Consider the following 27,743-nt stretch of genomic DNA (forward strand, 5'->3'; position numbering starts at 1 on the left):
ACTTTATGCTTCACCTCATCAGAGTTTATGGAACTCAAGGCACTTGCTGTTCTCTCTCTTTCCATCTGGACATCTTCATCCTCTCCTTCTGGGTCTTCTGGATTTTGACACACACCATTGTTTCTTGGAGAAATTCTAGAGTCAAAACCAACCATTAATAATTTTGATTTTAGTTTTTCATCCTTGTGCCATGATATTGCATTCCTGAAATCGTACCCTTGAGTAGGTGGGTAAGTGCTAAATCCTCAGTGCAGCCCCCTTCTCCCTTTACAACCTTCTTGCCTCTGTCAACGGTACAACTGTATTTAGTGCCATTTGCTGCCTACATCTCTTTACTCTCCTTATCTAGTCAATCATCATTTGTCAGTATCAATGGACATCAGGAAATTCATCACAGTCACAAAGTAGAAATGTCGTAGTTTTAATGGTTCATTTTAATAGAACGCTGAATGGTTTCCATACAGTGGTGACCATGCCCCTTGTAAAACTTTGATTAGTATTTTCCATTGAGTATATACCCCATCATTTCTTTATCCATTCATCTACTGATGGACACTTAGGTTGGCTCCATGATTTGGCAGTTGTGGACAGTACTGATATGAAAGGAGTATGTAAGTTTTTCGTATTAGAACTTTTATATTTTTGGAATACCTAGCAGAGTATTGCTGGATGATATGGAATTTCCATTTTTATTTTCTTAAGAAATATCCATAGAGCTTCCACTAGCTTGCATTCCCATCAGCTGTGGGCAAGAGTTCTTTTTTTCCACAGCCCAACAAACATTTGTTGTTCTCATTCTTTATCATATGGGTCATTATCACAGGGATGAGGTGATATTGCAATATGGTTTTGATTTGCATTTCCTTTATACCAAGCGATGTTGAACATTTTTTTCATGTGTCTGTAGGTCATTTGAATGTTTTCTTCAGAAAAAAAAAATCTTTTTAGTTTTTTTGTCCATGTTTTGATTGGGTGGTTTTTTTTTTAATTGTATAAGTATTTTGTATATTTTGGAAATTAGCCCCTTATCAGTTGTGTGATGAGCAAATATTTTTCCCCATTCTGTAGGTTGCCTTTTTGTTTTTGTGATTTTAGTCTTTTGACGTACAAAAGCATTTTAGTTTGGTGTAGTCCCAGTTGTTTCTTTTGTTTTTTTTTTCCTGTGCCATTGGAATTGTGTCCCCAAATACATCTTTGTGGTGGGTGTCCTTCAGTGTATACCCTATATTTAAAAAAAAATTATGGCTCCTGTCCTTATACCCAGATCTTCAATCCATTTTGAAATCATTTTTGTGTGTGTAGTTAAGCATGGATCTAGTTTCATATTTTTTCCAACACTATTTGTTAATCTTACCTTTTTCCTGTATAATTGTGGCTCTTAGTCAAGGATTAACTATTCATATTTATATAGGTTTCTCTTCAAATTTCTATTCTATTCCATTGGTATTAGTTTCTGGTTTTGTTCCAATGCCATACTGTTTTGACTAATGTTGCTGTGTCGTATAGTTTAAAGCCAGAGAGTTCAATACCTCCATTTTTTTCTTTTCTTTCAGAACTGCTTTCATTATTCAGAGACTTTTGTGTCACCACACAAATTTTATAATTGTTCAAGTTCCTTCAAAGAAGTCATTTGAATTTTGATAGGTGTTGCACTGAATCTGTAAATTGCTTTAGGTAATATTGTCATTTTAATGATGTATAGTCTTCCAATCCATGAACATGGGATATCTTTCCATTTCTTTGTATCTTATTTCCTTTAATGGTCTTATAGTTTTCAATATATAGGCCCTTCACCTCCTCCATTAAATTTGTTCCCAGGCATTTCATTCTTTTTAGAACTCTTTTATCTCCCTTTTTTCTGATACATTGTTTATATAGATATGCAACTGATTTTTATGTATTGTTTTTTATCTGACTGCTTTACTGTATTCACTTATTTCTAATAGTTTTTTGGTAGATTCTTTTAGATTCTTCTTGTATATTATCATGTCACATGCAAATAGTGTCAGTTTCATGCTTATGTCTTTTTCTTGTCTAATTGCTCTAGTAATTACACTATGCTGTACAGTATACATAGACTATACTATATTGAACAATAATTTTGCCACTGGACATCCTTATATAATTATTGATTTTAGTGGAAATGCATTCAGTTTTTCACCACTGAGTATGATGTTGGCTATGAGTTTGACAAAGTATACCATAACTCAATAAAACACATTTTCTGAAACCCCTACCTCTGACACTGCTCAGCATTAATATATTTTCATGGGGAGAGTGGACCAGAATATTTTAAATCAGGATGGTCTCAGAAAAGACAATTTAGATGTTTGGCCTCTTAGTAAGTGTGGCCATTTCTTGAGAATATGTGTTAGATTCACTCTTTTTCTTCCACTCTAACTCTGGTTTTTCCTACCCAGAATATATCTCATTTTATTCTCTCTTCTCTCAAATCAATCCCCTACACTGATCTTAAAATATTTCTTAAAGGTATGTTTTCACCTTGGACATCTCCAACCTAACTATCTTTAATAAGTAAAGAAGAAACTGACATGGTATGGAGACATAGTCAGACTACAACAGTTATGTTTGAAAGTTCATGCATAGTGCAAAAAATTTGACTTTTGGTTCCTCATTAACTCCCAAGAAAAGAGTTAAGGCTATCTTTGACCTATTGACCACTCTATTCTTCCTTCCTGGTTTGGTGGCATTCCCTCAATGGCCAATCTAGTCCAACTGATTGCTATTTAAACCGAACTAGCCACATGTAACTTTCCCCAGTGCTCCACAACACACAATGTAGGACAGAACCCTCAATTTTTAAATGTTTCAGGTCTGTTTCCTCTACTAGATTATGATCTTCTCTGTATTAAACACTTCATTTTATTATTTGTATCTGTATTTGCACATCCTTCCTGACCCTGCCTATCTAGCACAGGGAGCCTCTGTGTTAATGAGTTAGCTTAAACATGATAGTATATTTTAAAATACTAATTCTTGAAAAAAATAGTGATCACTGAAATAAAAAAAAATCCAATTCAATTTCTCCTAACCTGAAGATGGGATCCTTTCTCATTAATTTCTTCCCAAACTTCCATTCCAGACATCGCAGAATAAAAACAAATATGATAAAATTCAGAAAAGGCTAGGAATAAAGAGAGAGATGCACAATCATAAACTTGAATTTTTTTAACATTGAAGGTGAATTAGAAATCATTGAACTTCTACAAAAATACATTGGACAAAATCATTAAAAATTTCTAATAATCTGTACAATTATGATACAATGAAATTAATTTTAATCTTCTTTATAGAAGCATTACAAACAAACATAATTACACATATTAATTTATGTTACTTCCTCTAATAATTATACAGTATTCTTAAATTTTGAGAAGAATGTTAACTGATTAGTTAGTCATTATAAAAATATATGCTCCATATTTTATAAATATTTCCATGGGCTATAGATGGTATATTTCCACTTTAATAAAAATTTTAATGTGTGTGCAGGAATTAAAATGTCTGAATATAGTAAAAACCACAATAATGTTTAAATAAGATCATGTTCTTACTATTAGGACTATCAGAAAGGGCTCAGCAGTCCTCATTATTTCTTCAGAAAGTAGACTAGGACGTGGTTCATACATGAAAAACTGAAAATGGAAAGATAACAGTTAAATAGGAAGTTATTTCATGAACTTCATCCATAAAATGTGAACTGGCCCACTGAACAGACTCACTAACATGGGCCCTGATTTTATCATGAGTATCAGGTGAGTGTCCATTTGAAATGTGCAGCGATGAACTAACTTCCCTTATCCGAATGCCAAAGAACCAGTCACTGGGCTCTTATTTGAAGCGGCAAAATCTAGCAATTATTCATCACCTGGTAAGAGAATACTGAGCATCTGTGCTAGCCTCCCCCAATAATGGGAGATGCAGGTTTATGTTTATCAGTCAGAGCTTCAATACCTTCCTGTGCCCACTGCTCCTCTCATAAGTCCCTTCTTTTCCTACCCCTTCCATGGATACCCCTTCAAAATATAGGTATCAGTCAACTAGAAGAAAAGGGAATTTATTTATATTGAATGTTTCTTTTGAATCCTAAAATCCCAAAGATGAGGGGTATTTCATTTTCCTCCTCCTAAAGATGAGTGTCCCCAGGAGGGTGAAGGGTCCAGAATGAATGCAAAGGCTGCTGAAGCTCCATACCTATTACCTTTCCTCCCCACATATTAATCGGACCCCACCATGTTTTCTCACACAGTTAGGTGGAGCACACTGCCCTATCTGGGAGTAATTCAAACAGAATCACAAAACAGAATCCTCAAATGTCATGTCTATTCAACATGTTGTAGGGTCCCAACCCTAAGCAATATTTGCACAATCGGTCGTGAATTCCAGGACACTGGGACAGATGGTAGCTTTACTTACTTGTATAGATAAGATGGTAACTCTACTTACAGGTAAAATTAATGCAGACAGTGGGATTAAAAATGTGATGTACACTGTGTTATATCCAAATGCATCTCTAGCCAACATAATTACAAACACAGAGAAACCGGTTATCTAGAGAAAAAACAAATGTGCATGTTAACCACCATGAATGCTAATATATATTCCAAATTGAGATGGCTCATCTTAGATATATATCAATTTCACCTCCAACCTCAGCTTCCCTGGCTTCCCACACTGTAGAATAAATCATTGACACTCCACTCATGGCCAGCAAGGTACTGCACCTTGGTTTTGATTCATATTCACACCAGCTTACTACCAGTTTCAAGGCATTTCCTGGAATTTCTCTCCTTGGTTTTCTGTTCATCCATTATTTTCTATTTGCATCACCATCCCTCTAATTGTTGAAATCTTGCTTTTCTTCAGGCTTCACTTCCTAAAGGAAATCTATGCTCTTGTGTTCATGGTTAATCTCTCCCTTCTCTGGATTTCACAGACCTCTTCATTAATCAGTTATATAATAGACTTTTAAAGACCAATAAGTCATCTTTTTTCTTATCACTTTATTTTAATAAGTGACTATTTACTTATCCATTTACTCTCCAAAGGCTCTTTAATGGTTGACACTGCGTATTTTTTTCTCTGTTATCAGTCTTAGTTTGTGACATATTGTTGGAAACTAACAAATGTTAGTTAATAATTTTCTTTTTGGCATCCTTAAATGATAGGGAGTTAGAATAGATACTCATAAATCACACATATTTTTAATCAATTTAGTGTTGCTTTATGGAATTAATTCTCAGTAGAGATTTGGCAAAGTAGTTTCTAGTTTTAACTATATTAGTAATGGTATGTGTAATCATGTACAACTTCATGGAGGTCTTTGGGTTTATTTCTTCTGCAATAAGAATATAAAGATGGTTTCCAGATTTCCTTCAAGTAAACATTTTATAGTTCTAGAAACAATTTGACTATTTTTTAAAAAGATAAGGGTAGAAACAGGAAGTTAAAAAAGATGCTGACTTTTGAAAAAGATATGTACATAAGGCAAACAAAATACTTTGAGCAGTAACCTTAATTTACCAATCTATTGAGAGCAAATGTTAAAATATTAGCTCACAAATATGTGTATTAAATGCATAAAATAAATGTTCCCAAGAAGCATACTTACAACAAGGAAGCAAAGTGACCAAATGCCACTATTTTTTCTCCCCTTGCGGAAAATAAATGCAATCACATATGTCAAGAAGATAAGTGATATGGCATAACCAATAGAACAGGGAATCTGAAATCAGCACAAATGCTAAGTTTAGTTAAAGGCCACAATGTAGGAAAACATTTAATATCCAAAACATTATCATAGTGCAAAATCTGTAGTTATTAAATTAATATGAATATCAATGAATCAATCAATATCAATTCAATATTTGAATCATCTTCAAATATTTTTTATAAAAAATTTATTTGTTTATGCATAAGGAGCTAGGGTGTAGGCCAGAGGTGTGGGAGGTGAAAAGATTCACCAGAGACAGAGTTGGGAGCAGAGAAGGCAGATCTACTGAAATACACTGCTGAGGGGAGCAGCAGGCGAGACAGGAGAGCTCTGCTGCGCCCTGTGGGTCAACTCCCTGGCTGGGGATCAGACTTATTCTGTGTTGGCTGCCCATAGCTTCATGTGCTCAGACTTAACCCCTTGTGCCACCAAGGAGGCCCATCTTCAAGCATTTTAATTTAATGGTACAATAATATTTGTTCTGTGAATATTATCACTTACTTGTATATTCTTATTTACATGTGTAAGATTCTCATGATGATCCAAACTGTATTCCATTAAATACATAAAAAGGAACATCAAACAGTATATTGGCACATCTACCAGTGCCTGCCCAAACCAGTAAGCTGAAGGGAAGAGCCCCGAAATCCGTAGTTGGGAATGGACCTTGATCTGATTAGGAGACAACAAAAATACACAGTGATGCTTCAATTTTTATTAAAGAAAATGTGGATTATTTAAGAAGATACACAAATAAAATCTTCATTTCTAGTAATTCTGCATCATGGCCACAAAGTCTGAACTAAGAGATGGGGAACTTTTCAAACACAAATGATGAACTTGATGATGTAAGAGGAGACCTCAGAACATTTTGATCAATCTACCGATTGATCGATAGATTATACGTCTATAAAGTTGTTTTATCCTTTGAATCTAAGTAAATGATGCATTAAGGAATTTGTGTCATAGCATATATGCACATATTTATTACCCATTGAAATATTTATGTAAATATTTATGTAAATGCATATAATGCATGCATCAATACAAATGTATTCTGTAGTCTTTGTCATTCTCTGTATAAACATACCATATTACATATTTTAGAGTGACATCAAATATATTAAACCATTGTAATAATTTTGAATACATTTTTCTCTTAAATCATTTAAATTCATTTGTGATGGACTCTGATGAGCTAAATCATATTCTTTTTTAAGATGAACTTTGACCTAAGGATTCATGTCAACATCCCCAACACAGGTCCACTGAGCTAGTTCAATTGATAGGGATTTGATATCAACTAGATACAGGGGTGAAACTGAGAGGGAAGAAGGAGGGTCTCAGGTTCCTGATGGGGAGCTGAGTTTACAGCACCAACAATTATGAAGACAGAAAATATGAAGGGGAGCACAGTAAAATATCATAAATTCAGTTTTAGAAACAGGAAGCTTGAAGTTTTGTGATGCCTACCATGGAAATGTTGAGAAGGGAGTTTGAATTGGCATTGAAGGTGAAATTGGACACTAAAGAGGTGGGCAAGAGTCAAATCTGTAAGTGACCAGTAAATGGCGGGGATTTGCAGTCCTGGGGTTAGGTGAGCTTGCCTTGGAGAGAATGATAACTGCCACAGGCAGAGAGGAACAGTGACAATCTAAGGATTTCCAAAATTTAGAAAGGATATAGAGGAATAGGAAACTCACAAAGAGACAGAAATAAAACAAAGGTTTGGGAGAAATGTGCTAAAATCTTGACATCACACAGGCCAAGGCAAACAATGGCTGCTCAATTAAGCAGGTGTAGATAGCCTCATGAATAATTGTGCAATTATATCACCTTCAGTTCTGATCGTACAAAGTAATGAAAGTTTCAGTGATTCAGTATTACCTTAAAATCATCAATGCTGCTCAAGGCAATAGTAGGGGCAACTATGGGTGCCAACAGGTACCAGAGCAGTCCAAACCATATGAGCGGGAATACAAGCTCGATGAGTGGGGATACAAACCACCCGGGGTGGTGCCATAAGAGCGGGAATATATCCATTAGGAGATTGTGTGGAAACCACATGTCCTTTTGCTCCTGAAATGCATAGAATACAATGAAATGAATGAATATATTCCATTTTCTGGAATATATTTAAAACATTTAAATATGTTAAATATTTTAAAATACTGAAGTGATTAAGTATAATCCTGCCTTTGGTCCTTTGGGAGTTCCCAGATTCTTATCATCCATACTATGTTTCAGTTTGGAGTTTGACTTTTTTTTTTTTTTTAAGATTTATTTATTTATACAAGCACTGGGTACAGTCAGAAGCGCGGGAGGGTGAGAGAATTCACCAGAGCCAGAGTGGGGAGCAGAGCAGGCAGAAGGACCTAAGTACACTGCTGAGGGGAGCAGCGGGCGGCAGGAGAGGTCTGCGCGCCATGTGGGACCCTCCTCCGGTGGGCGGGGAGCAGCCGGGGATCGAACCGGCGCCGCAGAGGCCGCGGGCAGCCTCGCAACCCAGCGCTCAACCGCTGCGCCACCGGGGAGGCCCTGGAGTTTGACTTTTGACTCTCTTCCCAAATTTATGGATAAGGGAAGTACTTCAAAGACACTGATAACATTGCACAGAAAGTAATGACTATAATTTTTCATTCTCTTTATGATTCTAAAATTTCTTCTGATGTTAAATAATAATAACTGGTGTTTTATGATTTCAAGTGTGATAGCTTGACTAAAAAATCTTTTTTTATTTTAAAGATTTTTTTATTTATGCATACAGGAACTAGGGTGCGGAGCAGAGGTGTGGGGGGTGAGAGGACTCACCAGAGAGAGAGTGGGGAGCAGACCAGGCAGATCTACTGAAATACCCTGCTGAGTAGAGCAGCAGGCAAGACAGGAGAGTCTGCTGCGCCATGTGGGTAGCTCCTTGGCCAGGGATAGAACTCATGTTGCAGTGGCTGTGGATAGTTTCATAGTGCTAAGACTTAACCCCCTTGTGCCACCAGGGTGGTCCTTTGACTCAAAAATCTTATGGGATGTTTTATTGATGGAGTAATAATAAATTATTTTTTTAGGTGCTCCATGAGCCCTGACAAATAGTGACTGAGGATTCAAAAGCAGAGACAAGTACTAGAAGGGGAAGTGAACTCTCCAAGGAAAACTTTTCCCCTTTGTTATATTCACCATTGCTTCTGTTTGTCAAGAATCTTTCGGACTGAAGATCCACTACGGTCTTGAAAGCCATGTTGCTTTCATGATTCGTGTAGTTATAGGCTTAAGCACATTACTGAAAAAAATCATAACCTGAGCCTGGTCTTTGCAGCCTGCAACCTACCCAGTGGTGTGAATTAAGCTTTTTGTCCACAGGACCCCGCCTCATGCTGGATGTGTAACAGGGGGCTGAAGACAGACTGTTACAGGTGGTGCCCCCTGGAGGTGGGTGCTGGTGAGGATGGACAGCCCCCCCCCGCCCCCGTGAAATACGAGCAAAGGAGCAGTGGGTGTGGAAACTCTGATAAGAAATATAAGGGACAGCAAAAGCAGCCCCCGGGATTCTGTTACAGGTGGATTTACTACTCAGCGACAAATCCATTGACTCTGGGTGGGCAGAGACAGGTGTAAAACTACAGAAAACTTTACTTGAGCAATGAGTAGTCAATTCAAGTAGAGTACAAAATGAGTGGCTGGAGATACTGAGACTGGGTAAGGGGCCTGACTCTGTTTCCTAACAGCTGCTGGCTGCAAGCTAGATGCTGCACCTGTCCACACATCCGCTGACTCTGGCTTGGTGGAGGAGCTGCTAACCGAGTCCTAACCCCAGGTAATGGGGTGGTGGCCACCTTGACCGTAAAGGCACCCAATCCCCAGAAAAAAACACTTCTCTGAAGAAAAGAAAAACCCCTAATCTGCATAGTCCCCACTTTCCCACCCTAGCAAGAAAAGTCAGTTTACCCTCTGTGACCACACAGCTGCTCTCCTCCGAGGCAGCCTGGCTCTGTCTGTGGAGTAGTTATTTTCAACAAACCCTTTGCTGGTCTGCTCTTGATTCTATCTCACTGTGGACCAAAGAACCCTTGGACATGACTGCCCATAACGATGTTAATTAAAGTTAAAATGTTGGGCACATAAACACTAGGTCAGCTAAACTCGTTGGCATCAGTTTCACTTTAGCTAAAACAGAGAGATTTCAGAGATGGAAGCTCAAGGCGATTTGTTCAATTATTGTCTCTTCCCTGAGAAACCAGAAAACTAACAAGGCCCACTCAGTCCTATATGAAGCACAGCATGTATTCTGAAATTAGTTACTGGCTGATGGTTAACTAAAACTTTTTGCTTTAACAATTAAGCTTCTTACACACCTTTATTGGGAGGGATTTTTGTTTCTTGAGCAGACAGAGGTACATTTTAAGAAGGTGACTTTTCTGTTGTTTTTCCTCTCACCATCTCTCTTCCCTCTTTCCCCCCTTCATCTTTCCTTCTTTCGTTATCTTTGTGCTAGTCACAGTGCTGCATGCGTCCACCTGCACTGCCTTACATTTTCTTTGAGAAACATTGTGTTAGTCCCAATTTGCATTAAAAAAATTGAAGCTTTCAAAGTGTATTGCTTTCCAATAGCTAGCATAACTCCAAATGCTAGTTTATTCTGCGGTGGCTTACTCAATTAGAATGAGATGCCTCTCTGGTGGTGCAGACAGTTGAGCACAGTGCTGTGAAGCTGTCCGCAGCCTCTGCAGCACCGTTTTGATCCCGGCTGGCCGGGGAGACACCCACATGGCGCAGCAGACCTCTCCTGTCTTTCCCGCTGCTCCCCTCAGCAGTGTATTTCAGTCAGTCTGCCTGTTCTGTTCCCCGCGCTGTCTCTGCTGAATCTTCTCACCCCCCACACATCTGGCCTGTACCCCAGTTCTTGTATAAATAAATAAAACTTTTTTTTTTTTAAAAAGAAGATGCCAACACTTAGAAGAGTAAGTAATATGGGAGATTCCTGAGAGAGGATGAATTTATAAAATTATATACTTACCCCCCAAAATGTACTTCTGTAAGTCTGGATATGGTCAGATTGTTTAACCATTCCCACTAGCCCATTGCTAACAATATCCATAAGAACTGGGAAGCAGTTCAGTCTCTTGGCATTGCACACTAATGAAAAGCTGTAATTCTAAAACATGAAAAGCAAGGTTAACATTTCTCTAAGATCTTCAGCTTTTTTCTAAAGAGATCAAAATTCAATATTCTAATTAAAAACCCATGTCTAACATTACCCTTGATCTGAGGCCTCCAAGAGGGGAGGGGAAGAGAGGAAAAGGGGGGTTGAGGGAGAGCACAACAGACTGGGGGTGCTTTGGTGAGGGAGAGCTAAAGTGACCTCACTTGAAGGGAGAAATCCTATACTCTCAAATTATTAACCAGGATGTAAAACAACGGTACTTCATTAATAAATAAATAAAAATAAATACAAATACTGAAAACCGTAACATAATAAATAAATCATCACCTGACCAAAAATAAATTTACAACTGGTGTTAAATAATCAAAATAAAAAACAAACACTACGTAAATGAAACAAAGTATGCATACAGACAACATTTAATTTTCAGATACTAGGTATCTGGCCTAAAACTAGAATCAAGTATTATTATCATTTAAATGCAAAACAGATAATTCAGAATTCTAAAATGCTTAAGACATTTCAGAATTATAAAATCCTCATGAATTCTTTGGACTTCATGTCTTTGACAGTGGGGATCATATAGCATTTGTTTTGTTACTATACACAAATTGTGTTGATTTGGGAAAGATTTATCATACTAATGACTATCATTCTCTCAGTAATAAATGAAAGCAGTATTTGTTTTTCATTTTGCTTCCTAAATCACAGATCTAACTATGTTGATATCATGTTGGTTTACCACACCTGTGGGAAAAATTATTAAATCCAGATCAGCTTACCTTTTCATTACCAGATACTATGATGGCTCCATTATAAGATAGGTCATCTACACCATTTTTATTTCCATATTCATCTACATCCAAAGCTATGTTCTGACGCTCCACAGAATGTATAAAATCATCAATGCTTGCTCCTAAGTTGTGATTTAATATATTAGGTATCACAAAACCAAGATCAATGTCAACTTGTGCAATGAAATCATCACTAAGGTCATTATATGCTATTTACTGTCATATGAACAGTTGGGATATTTTTCCAAACTCTAGCACACCTGCTACTGTGAATTAAAATTCTGTTTTCCTCCCAGGGAGTTTACTTATACTGTGTTTATAGGCTTAAGATTACTCTAAGATTACTTTTTTTTTTTTTTAGCACCATAAAGCATTTGAACTAGATAATTCCCCCAGAATCTCATAACAAATGTCTGTATTACAAGATTTTAACAACACAGATAATTTCTATTTAATTACCAGCAAATTTGCTAAGCTTCACTTTGTTCCAGCTAGATTATGAATTGATTTTCAAAATGTTTCTTAATACAGAGAGATAAGTGATATGAACATGTAGCTCCTTGGGCCTTCCTCCTAGCAAAACAACCATAAATTGTAAAAATTACTAAAAAAAAAACCCCAACAAGTTAAAACCTCTTGATAGTCTTAGGGCATATAGAAAATGAAAAAAAAATTACTTAAGAAAATACTAAATCTGGGCAAAAACACCGAGAAACTGTAGCATTTGAAACAAAAACCTATACTGTCACGCTCCCCTGCCCCCTTGATTAGGATGACAGAAGTTCCAGTCTTATGTCAGGAACTTGGGGTCTTTCTTGCTCAAGCCCAGTATAGGCTTCCTTAGCTTCCTGGGAGGAACAGAAGCGGGGATGATTTGGACCCACTGTTTTTGCCTTCTTGTGCCTACGATGGAGCTGCTACTTTACAGCAGAGAGTGAATGGAGGGAAAGAACTCCAGAGTCTTAGATACTCTTGCCTGGAGCAACTCTGACATGGAGCTGGGGTGATGAGGAAGGTTGGCAGCTTGTCCCTCCTGAGAAGATAACTGAATATTCACTGAAATTGTACCATGTCCTCACATCACACCCAGAAATTAGCTCAAAATGGATCATAGACCAAAATGTAAGAAATAAAAGCATCAATGCCTTAGAAGAAAATACAGCAAACATTTATGATCTTGGGTTAGACAAAGCCTATGCTTAAAGATGACACCAGAATGCAAGCCAGGAAAAAAGAAAATTCAGATTTCATAAAATTAAAATCTCATGTTTCAAGGACATTAATGAGAAAATGAAAAGACAATGTGTGGGATGAGGTAAAAATTTGCAAAATATTTATTGTTGATTCTTATTACTCAGGATGGTTATATTCTATAAAGTCACCACAAACATTGAACTAGTGAAACTTGAACAATCACCCCTAAAGGAAGCACAGGGCTAGGTTCCTGTGAGCCTCTGCTTACAAGAGTGATTCTTCGACACATGTCCATATGGTCATTAACTTTGATCTCATAGAAACAGCAGAGCACCTTAAGATTAACAAGGCTTGTTTAATTCATATTTTCTCTGCAAAGGACATCACAATCTTTCTGACTGGGAAATACTGGACTTCAGCACTTCGGCACTACATCCGGAGCCATGTTACACAGCAAGACCATCACGAAAACAGCAAATTAACATTGTGGCTTTAAGAGACCACGGAAAGAATATTTATCTACAGTAGAAGAGCTGGAACAAGAGAGAAAACTGCACCAGCTTGTTCTAAAGCAGAGAGCTGCTTTGCTCTACCTCAGCTGGAAATGTGAATCTACGGGGACTCAGGGGCTTCACTTCTCTGAGCCTGTCTGTGAATGACCATGAAAGTACAGCTGGAGTAATGTTTTCACTACAAAAGCTTTCATTTTGCAAAGTGCCATCAGATCATTTTTCCTTGGCAACACTTCCCTAATTCATGCTGGTCGGGGGTTGTGTTCATCACCCTCCAGCCTCATAATTTATTTTGAACATCTACTGAAGAAAAGCACACTTTCTTTTCTCCTGTTTTTGTTTCCTAAGTAATGCTCTGAATAGTGAATATATAAAAATGGAGTCTTTGGGCCTCCCCAGTGGCGCAGCAGGTGAGCGCTGGGTTGCGAAGCTGCCCGCAGCCTCTGCAGCGCCGGTTCAATCCCCAGCTGCTCCCTGGCCACTGGAGGAGGGTCCCACATGGCGCGCAGACCTCTCCTGCCGCCCGCTGCTCCCCTCAGCAGTGTACTTGGGTCCTTCTGCCTGCTCTGCTCCCCACTCTGGCTCTGGTGAATTCTCTCACCCTCCCGCACTTCTGACTATACCCAGTGCTTGTATAAATAAATAAATAAAAATAAATCTTTAAAAAAAAATGGAGCCTCTACCCCATTGTTACCTGCATTATTGATGATTAATAATTTAGTGAGAGGATCACGTGGTGGTTGTCCAGGAGCAAGGAAATATGAATGAAGAGAAAGTTCCCAAACGTAACTGCTTTGATAGACTTTCACTGTGATATACTTCAAAAGAAAAGAGCAAAGTCCAATTGCTAGAATCAGTGTCCTGTGGAGAAGAAAATTGCCATTGTGAATGTATTTCCTAAAATTAAAAAAGATCTGAGTAGATTATAATGTAATGAGATCAAGAAATCATGAAAATTAAACATATAGCTCTCTGAGTCATTTCTTGAATATGCTGTCCTTTTTCTATCTCTAAATTAGGGTGATAAAGTGAAGGTTTATCCTTTGTTCATTTCTCTTGTAACTGGCTATTGTACATCTTTTACAATTTAAGGGGATAGGCGTCCTTTAACTCTTTGTCCAGATTCTGCCTCTCTCCTGGAATTCCACTGTGATGCTCTCCCTTTCTGCTGGTTAATTTATCAATACCTTACTCTCAATGTCCTCTTCACACAGTCCTATATTTTATTCTCCAGGCTCTAATTCTCAATTATTTTTACTGTTTGTTTTCTTATATTCTTCATTTCAAATAAATTGAATTTTTTTTTACTATGCCTTTGCTATATCTCATGTTAATACTTTTCTTCTTTCCTAATTTCTAGTTTAACAATGTTACATCATGTGAGAATTCTTGCCAAATAATTGGCATCTTCCCAGACTCTGTTACTTAGTGTTGCCAGATTAACATTTAAGAATTTTCTTAAATCATGCAATTGTATTGTCAAAGATTCTCAATGAGTTCTCATAATTCATTTAGCAAATATTTACTGAGATTCTGTTATATGCCAAACCTCTGTCTCTGATGTTTAATTAGTCTTCATAGACAAGGTATAGATTGGCAGTCTGGTACCAAGAACACCAGGGTGCTAGTAGGAGGTGACATGATTCTTAGGAGCAGGATAGTGCTTTTTATGTGCATAGTAGGTATGGAGAGTAGGCATCACTTAAGAGGGCTGGAGGAAAAGTCATGACATCTAGGGAAGAGCAAGTAATATATAATGGCAGAATTAGAACATCCAAGAAAGTGCTAGTGTAATAATGATTTAGCATCTAAAATAGGGCATTGGCATATGGATACTGAGAAAAAGATTCGTGTCTCAATGTTTCTGTCAACTTCCATAGTATAAAATTTGTTTTTTTTATCTTTTTTTTTTAAAGATTTATTTTATTTATACAAGAGCCGGGGTATAGTACAGATGCGTGGGAGGGTGAGAAGATTCACCAGAGACAAGAGTGGGGAACAGAACAGGCAGACTGACGAAATACACTGCTGAGGGGAACAGCAGGTGAGACAGGAGAGGTCTGCTTGCCATGTGGGTTGCTCCGAGGCCAGTGGGGATCGAACCCGCACTGCAGAGGCTGCGGACAGCTTCACAGCACTGTGCTCAACTGCCTGTGCCACGAGGGAGGCCCAATATAGTATAAAATTTGAAAGAGAGGACATAACACAGGAAAGCTTATGTTATTTCAACTTTTTCCCAAAAATTGACTCTGAAATATTACAAATTCCAACCTGTTCTGCAAATACGTAACTTTCAGGACCATTGGCTCAACTTGTTATTATGCTTTATCCAGTTATGTGAATGCAGAAAATTAATTTAATTTTTTGTGTTTCCTCTTATTTTCACTTTAGATTTATTTTAATGCGTTGACTGAAAAAATTCTGATACTCACAATACTATACGAGCTCTTCTTTCGTGTTTTAACTTTAGGAAGCGAACCTTTGCGACTGACCAGATCTGCTGTCTCCAAAGGGCCATGCCACCTATGGTCTTTTTCATCTCATTAAGTGAAGACAGAATTTGTTCTATCTTTACCAGTCTTTCGGGGTCTCCAGCTTGTTTTCTTTCTTCTTTCCCCCAAATATTTGCAAAACAAAACAAGAAAGGAGTTTAATGTACCTGTTTGTTTTTCTAACAGTTAGTCTTCTGCATAATTATAGGCATAATGTGGAAGAAAGAATCAGTAACATGATGAAAGATGAATTGAGATTAAGTATAAGAAACACAAAAATATCTCTCTTCACGCTTTCTCTTTCTCCTCCTCCTGGTGTACTTTAACTATATCTCTAAATAAACTTTGCTTTTGTTTCTGTTAAAACATACACACACAACATACACTCTCTCACACACAAAGAAAAAAAGAATGAAGAAAATAAATCTCCAAGAAATGTGAAATTATCAAGCTTACCGACATACACTACCACATACAATAATGGGAGTTCCAGAAGAGGGCTATAGAGAGAAAAGGTCATAAAATATAATTGAAGGAATAATGGTTAATGAGTTCCCACATTTGATGTAAAACATAAATCTACACATATAAGAAACTGAAGAAACTCTAAATAGGATAAATACAAGAAAATCAACACCTAAAATGTCATAGTCAAACTGTTCAAAGATAAAAAGAGAAACTTAAAAGCAGCAAGAAGAAAGAACTCATCATACACAAGAGACCCTCAATGAGATCTAAATTGACCTCTCATCAGAAGCCGTGGAGACCAACAGGCGGTCACATGACATTTAAGTGCTAGGAGAGAGAGATTTAGAAGATTTTTTTTTTTTTTTTTTTTTTTACTTTTGTCTGAAACTGCTCTTGGAAAATGCAGTAAGATGAAAGCAATAAGCCCTTGGTGGAAGAAAATGGGTCATCTTTAATAACAAGGCAATATTGGTAGCAGAGGTAGCAGATGTGTCAGGGTGTATTTCATTTTTATATATTCTTATCTAAGAAAAAATCCAATTACTAGATGTTATGTTTCATGATAGCATCTTTGGAATGGTATCTTCATAAAATATATATTGCATTAGATTTTGTGAATATCTTTACATGATGACTTTCATGCATTTTCTTTACCTGATTTTCCTTCTAGTTTCAGGAACACCTCATTCAAGGTTGTCATGGAAACACCATAATTCTCAATTCCCAGGTTAGGATAACTTTCGAGATTCTGAAAAAGTTCTAAAGAACACACACACACAGAGCAAATTAAAGCACGTAAGTTACAAGTGAACTGAGAATACCTTGGTTTTTCCAAACTAAAAAAGATAAGTATTTGAAATTATACTTGTGATGTAGTAGACATTAAAACAGTTAAGACATCTTAAAAAGTAACCTGTTCTTCAAATTCTGTACCTTTCTTTTGTTTTACAGCCCCTTTCTGATCAAATATTAATTTATATATATTTATATTAAAATTTTATTTTAGTTTTTTCCTGAATTTCTTTTAACATTTAAAAGCAATATGACAGAAGGACTTCAGATTTTTTTTCAGCTCTAACTCTAATTGATTGAAGAGTCTTTTCCAGAAAATGGAAACAAATGGGAATTGTTTTTATTTTAACCAAGAAAATAATTAATTTTCTAAAAATTAATTGGGTTATGAAGAACCTTCTTACATTCAGAAAATCTATAAAAAGAAGGAATAAAATGTCAATTTCTAATTTCTTATTTTGACTATTGAAGAAATCCACACATGAAAGAAACAGATGTAATTAGCAAACTTTTCTTTCTTATTTAATTATTTTGAGATAATTTTAGAGTCATATAGTTGTAAAAATAATACAGACAGATCTGTGCATGTTACTCAGTCACAATACACTATCTTAGCCAGGGCACTGAAATTAATGTAATCAGGATTCCATTACTGCAGAGATCATGCTCCCCATTTATTGATATAACCACACCCATATCTCTCCTGACAGCATCTTCTTACCTACAACAACCATTAATCTTTTCTCCATTTCTATGATTTTTTAATTTCAAGAATGTTATATGGATTGAGTTATACAATATTTAACCATTTGAGATAGAGATTTTTCACTGAGCATAGATAATTCTTTGATATTCAGCCAGGTTGTTGCTTATGTCAATCAGTAGCATGATCCTTTTCATTGCTATTGTGTGACTATGCTTTCATATTGCAAGGATAAACAGCCTGTCTGTATTACTTGGTTATGTGACAACCACAGGTTTAGTGTTAAAAAGAAACAGCAAACTGTTTCCCAGGTGGTTATGATCTTTCACAACCCACAGCGATGTGTGAGTGACCCACATCCTCACCAGCACTTGATATTATCACTACTTCATGTAACTTTTAAGTCTTCCTGACAAGATATAGAAATATAGACATCTTTTCATTTGCTTGTTTGCCATCTGTATTTCTTTCACAATGAAATGTCTCTGCATAGCTTTTTCCCATTCCCACCTAGATCTTTTTTACAATATAGTTTTCAAAGTTCTCATACATTCCAAATATTCGTCCTTTGAGAGATACAGAGTTTATAAATAAGGTTTTGGCAGTATGGAGCTTGTTTTTTTTTTTTCATTCTTTTAAATGTATTTCACAAAGCTAACATCTGTAATTTGATAAATACAATTTATCTCTTTCCTTTTATGGATTGTGGTTTTGGCGTCAAGTCTAAGGACTCTTGTTTAGTTGTAGGTCTTGCAGATTTTTTCCCTCTTTATTTTTGAAAAGTTTTATAGTTCTGTATTTTATATTTGTCCTTGATTTCTTTGAGCTAATTTCTGCATCTTGTATAAGAGCTGGGGGAAGGTTCATTTTTAACCCTCTGGATTCACATGCTCCAGCACCATTTGTTGGGAAGTTATATTTCCTTTATTGAATTGTTCCATCTGTGTCAAAAATCAGTTGGACATATTTCTCTGGGTCTATTTTTGGATTCTCTGTGTTGTTCTATTTATCTATGCATTTATCTCTTTGCCAAAGCGGCACAATCTTGATTCCTCTAGATAATGTAACAAACATCATAGCTCATCTCTCTGGCTCATTACACAAAACTACAGCTGCCCATTTCTTCCTGGGAAGTGAAAGAGTTCACAGAGTTTCTAGCATTGCTCAATAGTCTGATTGGTGGGGGGTCTTCTGCACAAAGCAGTGTACAAAGACTGGGGGAGCTACCTACCTTATCTGATGCACAGATATCTAAACCAAGTGAAGTAAGATTAAAAAAAAAAACAAACATTTTCCAAATAATTGATAAGGTAAAGTTCCATAAATTGGCCCCAATGAGATGAAACTACATGGCTGACCTGTTGGAGAATTCAAAATAGCCATTGTGAAGTACACTTGAATGTACAGGCTTGAAAAATCCAAAATTATCACAAAAGTCTTGGCAAGGCAAGAAACAGCCATATCATGAGGCTATTTATCGTAAGTGTTAAGCCAGAGGTCTTCAATCATCTGTATAAACTCACAGTTATAAATACTAGAAAATTCTGCTACACAGTAGAAGGGGAATAAAGGATTAAGAGAGCCCCTGAAATGCTCATGCAGTGTAATGCAACTATTAAGACATAGTAATATTTCCTGCTTTAGGAAAAATAACATTATTGTACTATTCCCAGTTATTATACTATTCTTTTGGTAATGTTTCATATATCCAAATATATTATAAGCTCTTACTATATGTTATTTATAACAATTATCATTAATATTATTATGAATTATTTATATATTTAATTTCATGATCATGTGATCATGTATATTACCTGGAAATCTGTTTGTTCTTTCTAGGGGCAATGTATACACAAGTTTTCCTTCACTTGCTGCTGATAATTTGGCATCAGGAATGTGCTGTTTAATAAGTGATGTGATTTTTCCCTCCATGCACATTTCATTCAACTGTAAACTGGTATTCAAAAAAAAAAAAAAAGGAAATACGTTATTTGACAGTTTCCAATACAGCAGGAAACAGTTACTAGTCTCTATGGGATAAAAAAATAAGCTAAAATATAATGTAAGACATAAACCATCCAAACATGAAATAAGAAGACAAAAATTAAAATCAAATGTGGTGGCAGAAAGCATACAATGAGCTAACCAGAATTATTAGTCATGTTACTCAAGGGTGATACCAAGAAACAGTTGATTTTACTTAGGTCCTTAAGGGGAGAATAGTTACAGAGTGGAGGTTCCAGGGACACATGCAACAAATATCACAACTACCAAGATGAAAGTCTTGAAGATTTTTTTGAAGGGAATTTATATTGGCTAAATAGGATTATTTTGTTGGGGATGAACAAGGGACTTTTGAGAGACAAAGCCAAAAAAAACAAGTCCAGTTATTCAATGTAGTCATCTAATGCAAATTTTTTAAGTTCTTAGTATGTGATAAAAATTACCCTAAGTTCTGAGAATACAATGGTGACTGAAACAGCATTTTCCTGCTTTTATGGAGTTGACTGTCTAGTGGGAAAGACAGAAAATAAATAAGCTATATTGAAATAATTATCAATAATAATAAATTAAATGCTGTGAAGCAAATGGGATTATAGGTAGAAATTGGTTATAATCAGTTACGGATGGAAGTGGGTTTGGGTTGTTAGGATCTCTAGTTTTTGCTTTCTTGGTAGGGCTAATCCTCGACCTTTGACCAAGAACAAAGTATCATCAAGATAATCAGCATATCTGTTTAAAAATACCACATATATTTTCCCATCATAGAAAACAAAAAAAAAATCTATTAATCAAGTTTATAAGGTAAACATAGATTAAAATCAATGGTGACTTGAATTTGAAACTTTTTCTATTTGAAGAATATCATTTAGCCTACCTGAACAGTTTCCTCATTAGTAAAATGGAATGAGGAGTCCAAATATGAATAATAGTAATGCTTGCACTTAGCAAGTCCTTAAGTAATGACAGTTATTTCACTTTATCAAATACCTATGTCAAAATTAGTCCATTTACTCATAAGGTATGTACAATGTGTTGTGGATAGATTTGCTATCACATTACTTAAATTTGTCTAAGTTATCTTATATTCTCAAAAATCTATCATTAAACATCTTTGGATATGCATAGTAAATAAGTCCATATATATAAATAGGTGCACACTTAAATATAATATGCATTTAGGTATGTATAAATATATGGATACATAAGGTGGATACATAAGGTGTATGTATATGAATACATAAGGTGTACAATTAAATAGAGGGTATATATAGGTGTGTATACATGGAAACATTCGGTGTACACTTTAATACGTCTACAGGTGTGTGTACATGGACATTAAAAAATCTCTCTTCTGTGTTGTCTTGTGTTGTTTCAACCATCGTGCCTTACTCTAGTCCATTTCTCACTTTCCCAGCTTCTCAAATGACTGTACCTTAAGTGATATCCAATCCCCCATTTCTTCTTTAGAAACAGAGATGAGCCTGCACATTTCAGCTGCCCTTTGGAGAGAAACACTTTCCTATCTGAAAAGAAAGAAGCAAAGAAAACACTTATTTATTCTTTCCCAAGAAAACACAGGTGATTATTCACAGAATCCAACCCTAACTCACAAAAGTCTTGTCAAATACAAGGCTTAATAACGACTCATTGAAACAGACACACTTTAATCTTATTTATGTACTTTAGGCTACTATTCTGCCATCCAGTCAGTCAGAGAGCCTAGTTATGTGGGCATCTCTTTTAATGCAGAGAATTGTCATCACATTACACATTTTAATGAATCAAACATCAAAATTATTTGGCTATTTCAAGTTGATTTATCTCAATTTGAGTAAAAGATTAAGGTCTTCAAATATAATATATACTCTTGTTTTGCAATGACTGGTCTGGAAGGTCATGACCCTGTGTAATGCAGTGACACGAGTCTAGGAGATGTGTGATGTGACAAGTGTTGGGAGTGAGACTTGTTGGGTCCAGTTCAGGTCATTGCCAGCTTCTCGGATTGCCACATGCAGCCAGATGACCAGGTTACCAAACCCTCATCATTATACTTAAAGGAATACTTAAAGGAAGCCAGCCATTACCAGCCAGGATATCAGCCTCGTCCATGAAGTGGGTACTGAAGAGGATTACTCGGTCTGTTTTCCACTTCTTCAAGAGATTCCAAACTTGATGCCTTGAATAGGGATCCAATCCAGCAGTTGGTTCATCCAATAGGAAAATCTACAGGGGAGGGTGTATATAAAGAGGCTCTACTCAAATGTATTTCCTTCAGAAAGCATGGAGGAACAGTATTATTAATTTAAAAGGATATTGCAGTTAGGAGTTTTTCTTTTATATTTAATGGTCTATCATAAATGTTTTATCACAGGTGACTCCTGCAAATAGAAGGTTTGAGCTACTACCAAAATTTCATTTAAAAATATTTGAATTTCTCTTAAATTTAGTGTCACATACCTGCGGATCTCCTAAAATGGCAATTCCCAAAGTAAGTTTCCTTTTCTGTCCACCACTTAAGTTTTGAGCAAGGGTGTTCTTAATATTTGTCATTTTCAATTCCAGCAAAACTCTTTGTATCTAAGCAAATGACCACATTTATGTCATAAACCAAGAATTGTAAAGTATAATAGTTTAAAGCATGGACACTGAGCCAGACTGATGGGGTTTGACTATCACTCCACATCAACTAGCTACACAACCTTGGTCAAGTTACTCACTCTATGAAACCTCAGTTTCCACATGTATAAAATGGGATAATCATAATATCTACCTCCAGCTTACAAACAGTACCTATCTCAGGAATAAATAAGTTATTATATCTAAAGTTAAAAATAATACTTGGCACAATGGAAATTGCACATGTCAAATATTACCTAAATTATATTTTTCCAACATTTATACAATATTTTACACAAAGATAACTTAATTAAAGCATAAAATCTCAGTGTAAGTAGGGTTAGTAATCTAAACTTGACAATATATTAATTCTAATATATTTATGTACCTCTTTATCCACTTCATGTGACTGAATCCCTTTTATTTTAGCAAACAACCTGAGATTTTCTCTCACTGTGAGGAAATCGAATTGCACATTGGATTGTGGACAAAGTCCAATGAACTTGCTGATATTTTCTTGGTCAGCCATTTTGGAAAGTTTGTTATTATAGATAGTGACTGAACCTATAACAAAGATTAAAAGTTAATATCAGAAGAATGTTAAAGTCAAGACCTTTCTAAATGAAAAATCACCTTATATTTTAGATACAAGTATCTCCTGCTTTTCAAAAGTTCTAGGTAAGGCACTTATGAAAGACCTACATTATTACCTATATTTGCTAATGGAAAAAAATCTGAAGAGTGATGCCAGTGTTCAGGGTTTGTATTGCAGTAGCCATTGTAGATGGCACCAAGCTCCTTCTCCTACTATAAATATGCCTCTTCTCCTAGCAGCAAGTATGCAGCAACTTTATACAAACTGTCCATTTATCAGATAATTCCCACATTTACTATATGGTGGTGTGATTTTAGGTTTTAGTGTTATTTGATATGACCTGCTAGGTTATTTCTGGGAATACTCAAAAAACTTCCACATAAATTATTGGCAATTGTTTCCTCACTTTATGACATTTTAGCTTACAAAAGGTGACCTAGGAGCACTCTACTTTCAGATGGTGGAGGAAATCTGTTTTATAAACTTCCATTTCAATTATGTGATATATTGGAGGCAAGGGGAAGTCCCATCTGAAGCATTTTTCATTAATTTGTAGTCTATTTATCTATCCCTCACATTTAGGCTCCACAACCAATGGATCTTAGCAAGTGGGGTACAGGCTTGGCTCTACAGCCAATGGGTTCTTAGCAGGTGAGATACAGGCTTGGCTCTGCAGCCAATGGGATATTTGCAAGTGGGATACAAGCAGAGGCTGTGAGCTGCCTCCATTGGCACTTGCCCTTTCTTGGCTTCTGGAATCATGGAAACCACTCTGGTGTGAAGAATCCCAGAGTAGCCTCCTGGAAGATGAAAGTCCATATAGGAAGGGAGGTGCTGTCCAAAATAAGCTTCATGTATGGGAGTGAGGTCACACTAACCATGCAGCCCAGCCATGTCAGTCTGGACAGAAAAACTGCCAATCAACCCACACAGATGAGAGCTGATGAAAATTTTTATTATAAGCCATTCACTTTAGGGTTGCTTGTCATGCAATAAAAGGTAACAGATACAAGTTGAAATGTCAAATGGCAACTCGTGACCAAGCGAATAAGGATTAGGAAATATTCAAATTGCATGTATACCAATTAAATATTCTATTCTTCTTTAGAATAACACTATAAATTAACAACCACTCCCCCCTCCACCTCCTACCCCCAGTTACATGTTTTTGTGATTAATGATCAGCAGAACTTAGATTAACAATTGTTTTATTTGTCAACCTGACTTCAGAATAAAAACACCTCTTACCTTTGGTGGGAATAGACAAGCCACTAAGAATATTTAATAAAGTTGATTTTCCAGCTCCACTGTGACCAAGTATTGCAGTGATTTGGCCTTCATATATGTCAAATACCATATCTAGGAGGAGAAAAAGTCAAAACAAGAAGGATGGGAGAAAGGAAAAGTGATAGGGAGGTAGGAAGGAAAGCATTTGGAACCAAAAAGTTCGGTTATGAAGCTTATGAGTTGCCTTTTTATTTCCTTGTATGTCATGTTTTTTAATCATGAGTATACTGTCATTAAATTCAAAATAAAATATGATGCAATATCTTTTGGTAAATTTATTGTCTCTCCTGCTTGTAATTTTTTCATTTGCTTGTTTTAAAGAAACAAAACCTTCCTTAAACTCCCATGTTCAATTGCACTGTCTGGCATAAGTTAGGTGGATGCTAACATTTATTGATTGGAAGAGCAGATAAATAGTTCAGTAAATTGTAGCATAGTTAAAAATCCGTTGAGTTAAATGAACTTTTGTTCAAAAGAAAAACATACAGTATCTATAACAGCTTTGGAATTGTAGAAGAAAAAATTTAGTTTGTAGAAAAAACTCAGATTATCCATAAAAAACAATTCCTCAGTATCATTACATAGCATACTATTCAAATACATACCATTCTAAAGCATACTCATTTATTTTTCTAACTTTTCTGCAAAAGTAATATGTTGGAAGGGAAATTGCATCGTGTGACTCAAATAACACTTTTCAATTTGAAATGCCACCAGTAATTGCTTACCAAGAACAATATAAAATTGATCTTAAATCAGGAAATCAATATTATAACAATTTGTTTTCTTTTTACCTTTCAAGACTTCTATTTTATCATGTTTCTTTTTATATTCTTTTGTAACATTTCTGATTCTGAAAAGAAAAACACAAAATGTGACAATTTCCTTCAGTTTCAACATTGGATGAATCCTACCTTCAGGGTACAGGAGATCTGGGATTTCACTCTTTTGCAAATCGTGTTGGTGTGAGAGGATCAGTTAGAACACTGCTTCCTGGCTCTGATCAGACATCACTGCCACCCGAGGAATTGAGATAATACACCTCTGTTTAAACCCACTGACAGATGCTCTGATTCCACAGATTAGAGCATGAGCTAATGTCAGTGTAGGGAACCAGTATGATCTCTGAAATGCAAAGCCAAGAAGTGAGGCCATAGGTGACAAGTGCATCTAATACTGAAAGGCTTGGGGTGAGCACAGTTGAAGCTATCTTTTTCTGTAGCACCTGTAGTTGAGAGATGCTAAAAGAGAGAAGAAAGGCAAAAGGAAACACATAAATACATCACAAAAAAATGATTGCTTTTCTCTGAGCAGCTCTGTTGGGTAAAATCTAGTTGAAGTCACGGGACACAGCTAGATAAATATATGTGTAACATAAATATGGAGCCAGCTTAAATGAAAACTGAAGTTGATTCCAGAAGCCAGTGGGCTGGAGTAATGACACAGCTCAAGGAGGACTCAGATGTTCTGCTCACTGATGGGTAAATGAAATATGATCTCAGGGACTTTGAGGACTTTCTTCCTATTTTTTTAATTGGACATAAAACTCACCAGCATCAAACAAAATGTACATTTCATTGTCTCATGGAGAAAAGATGTGCCTGACTCTAAAAGCATCTCTCACTTTCCATCGTGTCTGTCTCAAAGCCTCTTCTCCCTTACTCTTCCCTATTCATTCATCCTCTCTGAAAGCCAGTAAATAAAAAAGAGAAGTAAAAAAGTTTAGGGAAAAATGGGGAGTATTGTCATTGAGGTGGGACCAAGTGTGAATAAATGAGACCAGACAAAGAGACGAGGTAAGTTAAGGATGGAGATTGAAAGTTCAGGCAAAAGTTCTATTGAATGACTTTTGTGGGTACAACTCTAAGTCTGAATTTAATGTCACTATCAGCAGTAGAAGACAACAGCGTCCAAGGAATTTTTCTTTAAATTTAAGGCAGAAAGTGCTGGGGACAGCAGGGATACGTGAGGTCACATGACTGTAAGGCACGCAAGAGAACTTTGCCTTCTTCAGGAGAAGCAGTGGCTCAATCTTTGGCCTGTTCTCCAGCTGTACCCTTATTACCTGATGGCTTCTTTCCCATGGAATTCTGGAGGTATTGGTTCAAAGAAGTCACTGGATAAACAATAGAGATCTATTTCATCTTCAAGGTTCACATGACCAAGTTTTTGTTTCTGTGACCAAAATGAGGACTTCAGGAAGAACAAGGGTGGATACTGGTGTCCATACTCATCTATACACCAAGAGACAATGACAGATTGGATAAGTCACCACTTAAAGGACAGAGTCACCCAAGGACACCCTCATGCACCCCGCGTTCAGTTTTATAGGGTCACAAATCTGAGCATTTGGTTGACACAGAATAATGAATGTATTTTGGTATGTGTAGCTTCATAAGGAAAAAAAATCATGAATATGCCTCCATTGCAACAATTGTTTTGTGGTTTTAAAAAAAATTCAGGAGGAATTTAAATAAAGGTTGATCTTTCTTAGCCTCCAGAAAGCCAAGTAGTAGACCATACATGCAAGAGAAGCAGGCATGGTGGATTCAATTTAGGATCCCAAGTGTCAAAGGAAGAAGAAATGGAGAAATGATTAGTGGATAAATAAAAAAAATATTCCAAGAAAAAACAGAATAAGTGATACATCCTAAGAAAGAGAGAATGCGGCAAAATAATTTATTGAAACTTAACACAAAGAAGAATTTTTAAAGCCACTCTGTTATACCCTATCTCATCCCCCAATACTGGTTTTCCTTTAAAACAAATTCACAATCTGCTTCAAAAACATTGTCCATGAGCCTCTTGCTGAAAACTAATCCACAGTGTATTTGCACTTAATTATCACTTGTTTTTCTATATATTAGGAGGCATGATGAAATAGAAGAAATATATTTCTCTAATATTTTGGAACTGACTTCCACTGTAAGATTGATAGGTTTTCAGTCTTACATATATTTTTCACATTTCATCATTCATTCACATGATGAATATTTACTGAGCACTCTCTGTATACCTGGAGCATGGTGCATTATTAGATCTAATCTCTTTCCCTTGATCAGAACACCTAGAAATAGAAGCAGGTAGCTATAATGGGAACATTCAGCACCAGATATACTGTTATATGGTTCTGTCACTTTGTCTAGTTAATTTCCCTTTCTGTCATTCATATTTCTTATTTTTAAAATGATTTTGAGCAAAGTTGCATCTGGTCTTAAATTCAGGCTTAGTGAATAGATAACTAGGAACAAGATTTAAAAATTCAGCTATATTGGGTTAAAGAAACATTGTAGGCATATTCATAAAATATAGTGATTTTGAAACTAGGAACACTGTACAGATGAAAAACATTTGTCATGAGAAGAACATGTTGAGTAAGAAATAAGATGGAGGG

The 27,743-nt window shown here is 36.2% G+C and overlaps 1 protein-coding gene across 2 annotated transcripts in view; it reads right to left on the reverse strand.

The window, feature by feature from the left end:
- Positions 1-27,743, reverse strand: part of LOC119232623 (ABC-type organic anion transporter ABCA8-like) — a 59,347-nt gene that overhangs the window by 8,971 nt on the left and 22,633 nt on the right. The window contains exons 12-31 of one of the 2 annotated variants that reach the window (XM_037494735.2): positions 26,415-26,583; positions 25,144-25,202; positions 24,311-24,421; positions 22,856-23,031; positions 22,309-22,428; positions 21,936-22,074; positions 21,284-21,374; positions 19,662-19,801; positions 17,004-17,108; positions 15,822-15,999; positions 14,084-14,250; positions 11,672-11,805; positions 10,743-10,880; positions 7,622-7,813; positions 6,236-6,406; positions 5,633-5,746; positions 4,468-4,572; positions 3,576-3,656; positions 3,054-3,145; positions 15-135 (exon numbers count right to left, since the gene is read on the reverse strand). In XM_037494735.2, the coding sequence (XP_037350632.1) occupies positions 15-135; positions 3,054-3,145; positions 3,576-3,656; positions 4,468-4,572; positions 5,633-5,746; positions 6,236-6,406; positions 7,622-7,813; positions 10,743-10,880; positions 11,672-11,805; positions 14,084-14,250; positions 15,822-15,999; positions 17,004-17,108; positions 19,662-19,801; positions 21,284-21,374; positions 21,936-22,074; positions 22,309-22,428; positions 22,856-23,031; positions 24,311-24,421; positions 25,144-25,202; positions 26,415-26,583 (2,603 nt within the window). Of the gene's footprint in view, positions 1-14; positions 136-3,053; positions 3,146-3,575; positions 3,657-4,437; positions 4,573-5,632; positions 5,747-6,235; positions 6,407-7,621; positions 7,814-10,742; positions 10,881-11,671; positions 11,806-14,083; positions 14,251-15,821; positions 16,000-17,003; positions 17,109-19,661; positions 19,802-21,283; positions 21,375-21,935; positions 22,075-22,308; positions 22,429-22,855; positions 23,032-24,310; positions 24,422-25,143; positions 25,203-26,414; positions 26,584-27,743 lie in introns of both variants that reach the window. The other variant, XM_054689709.1, reaches the window with a different exon arrangement.

This window comes from Talpa occidentalis, unplaced genomic scaffold, assembly GCF_014898055.3.
Source record: "Talpa occidentalis isolate TD23 unplaced genomic scaffold, MPIMG_talOcc4v2.1 talOcc4.7, whole genome shotgun sequence".
In the NCBI taxonomy this organism is placed as follows: Eukaryota; Metazoa; Chordata; class Mammalia; order Eulipotyphla; family Talpidae; genus Talpa; species Talpa occidentalis.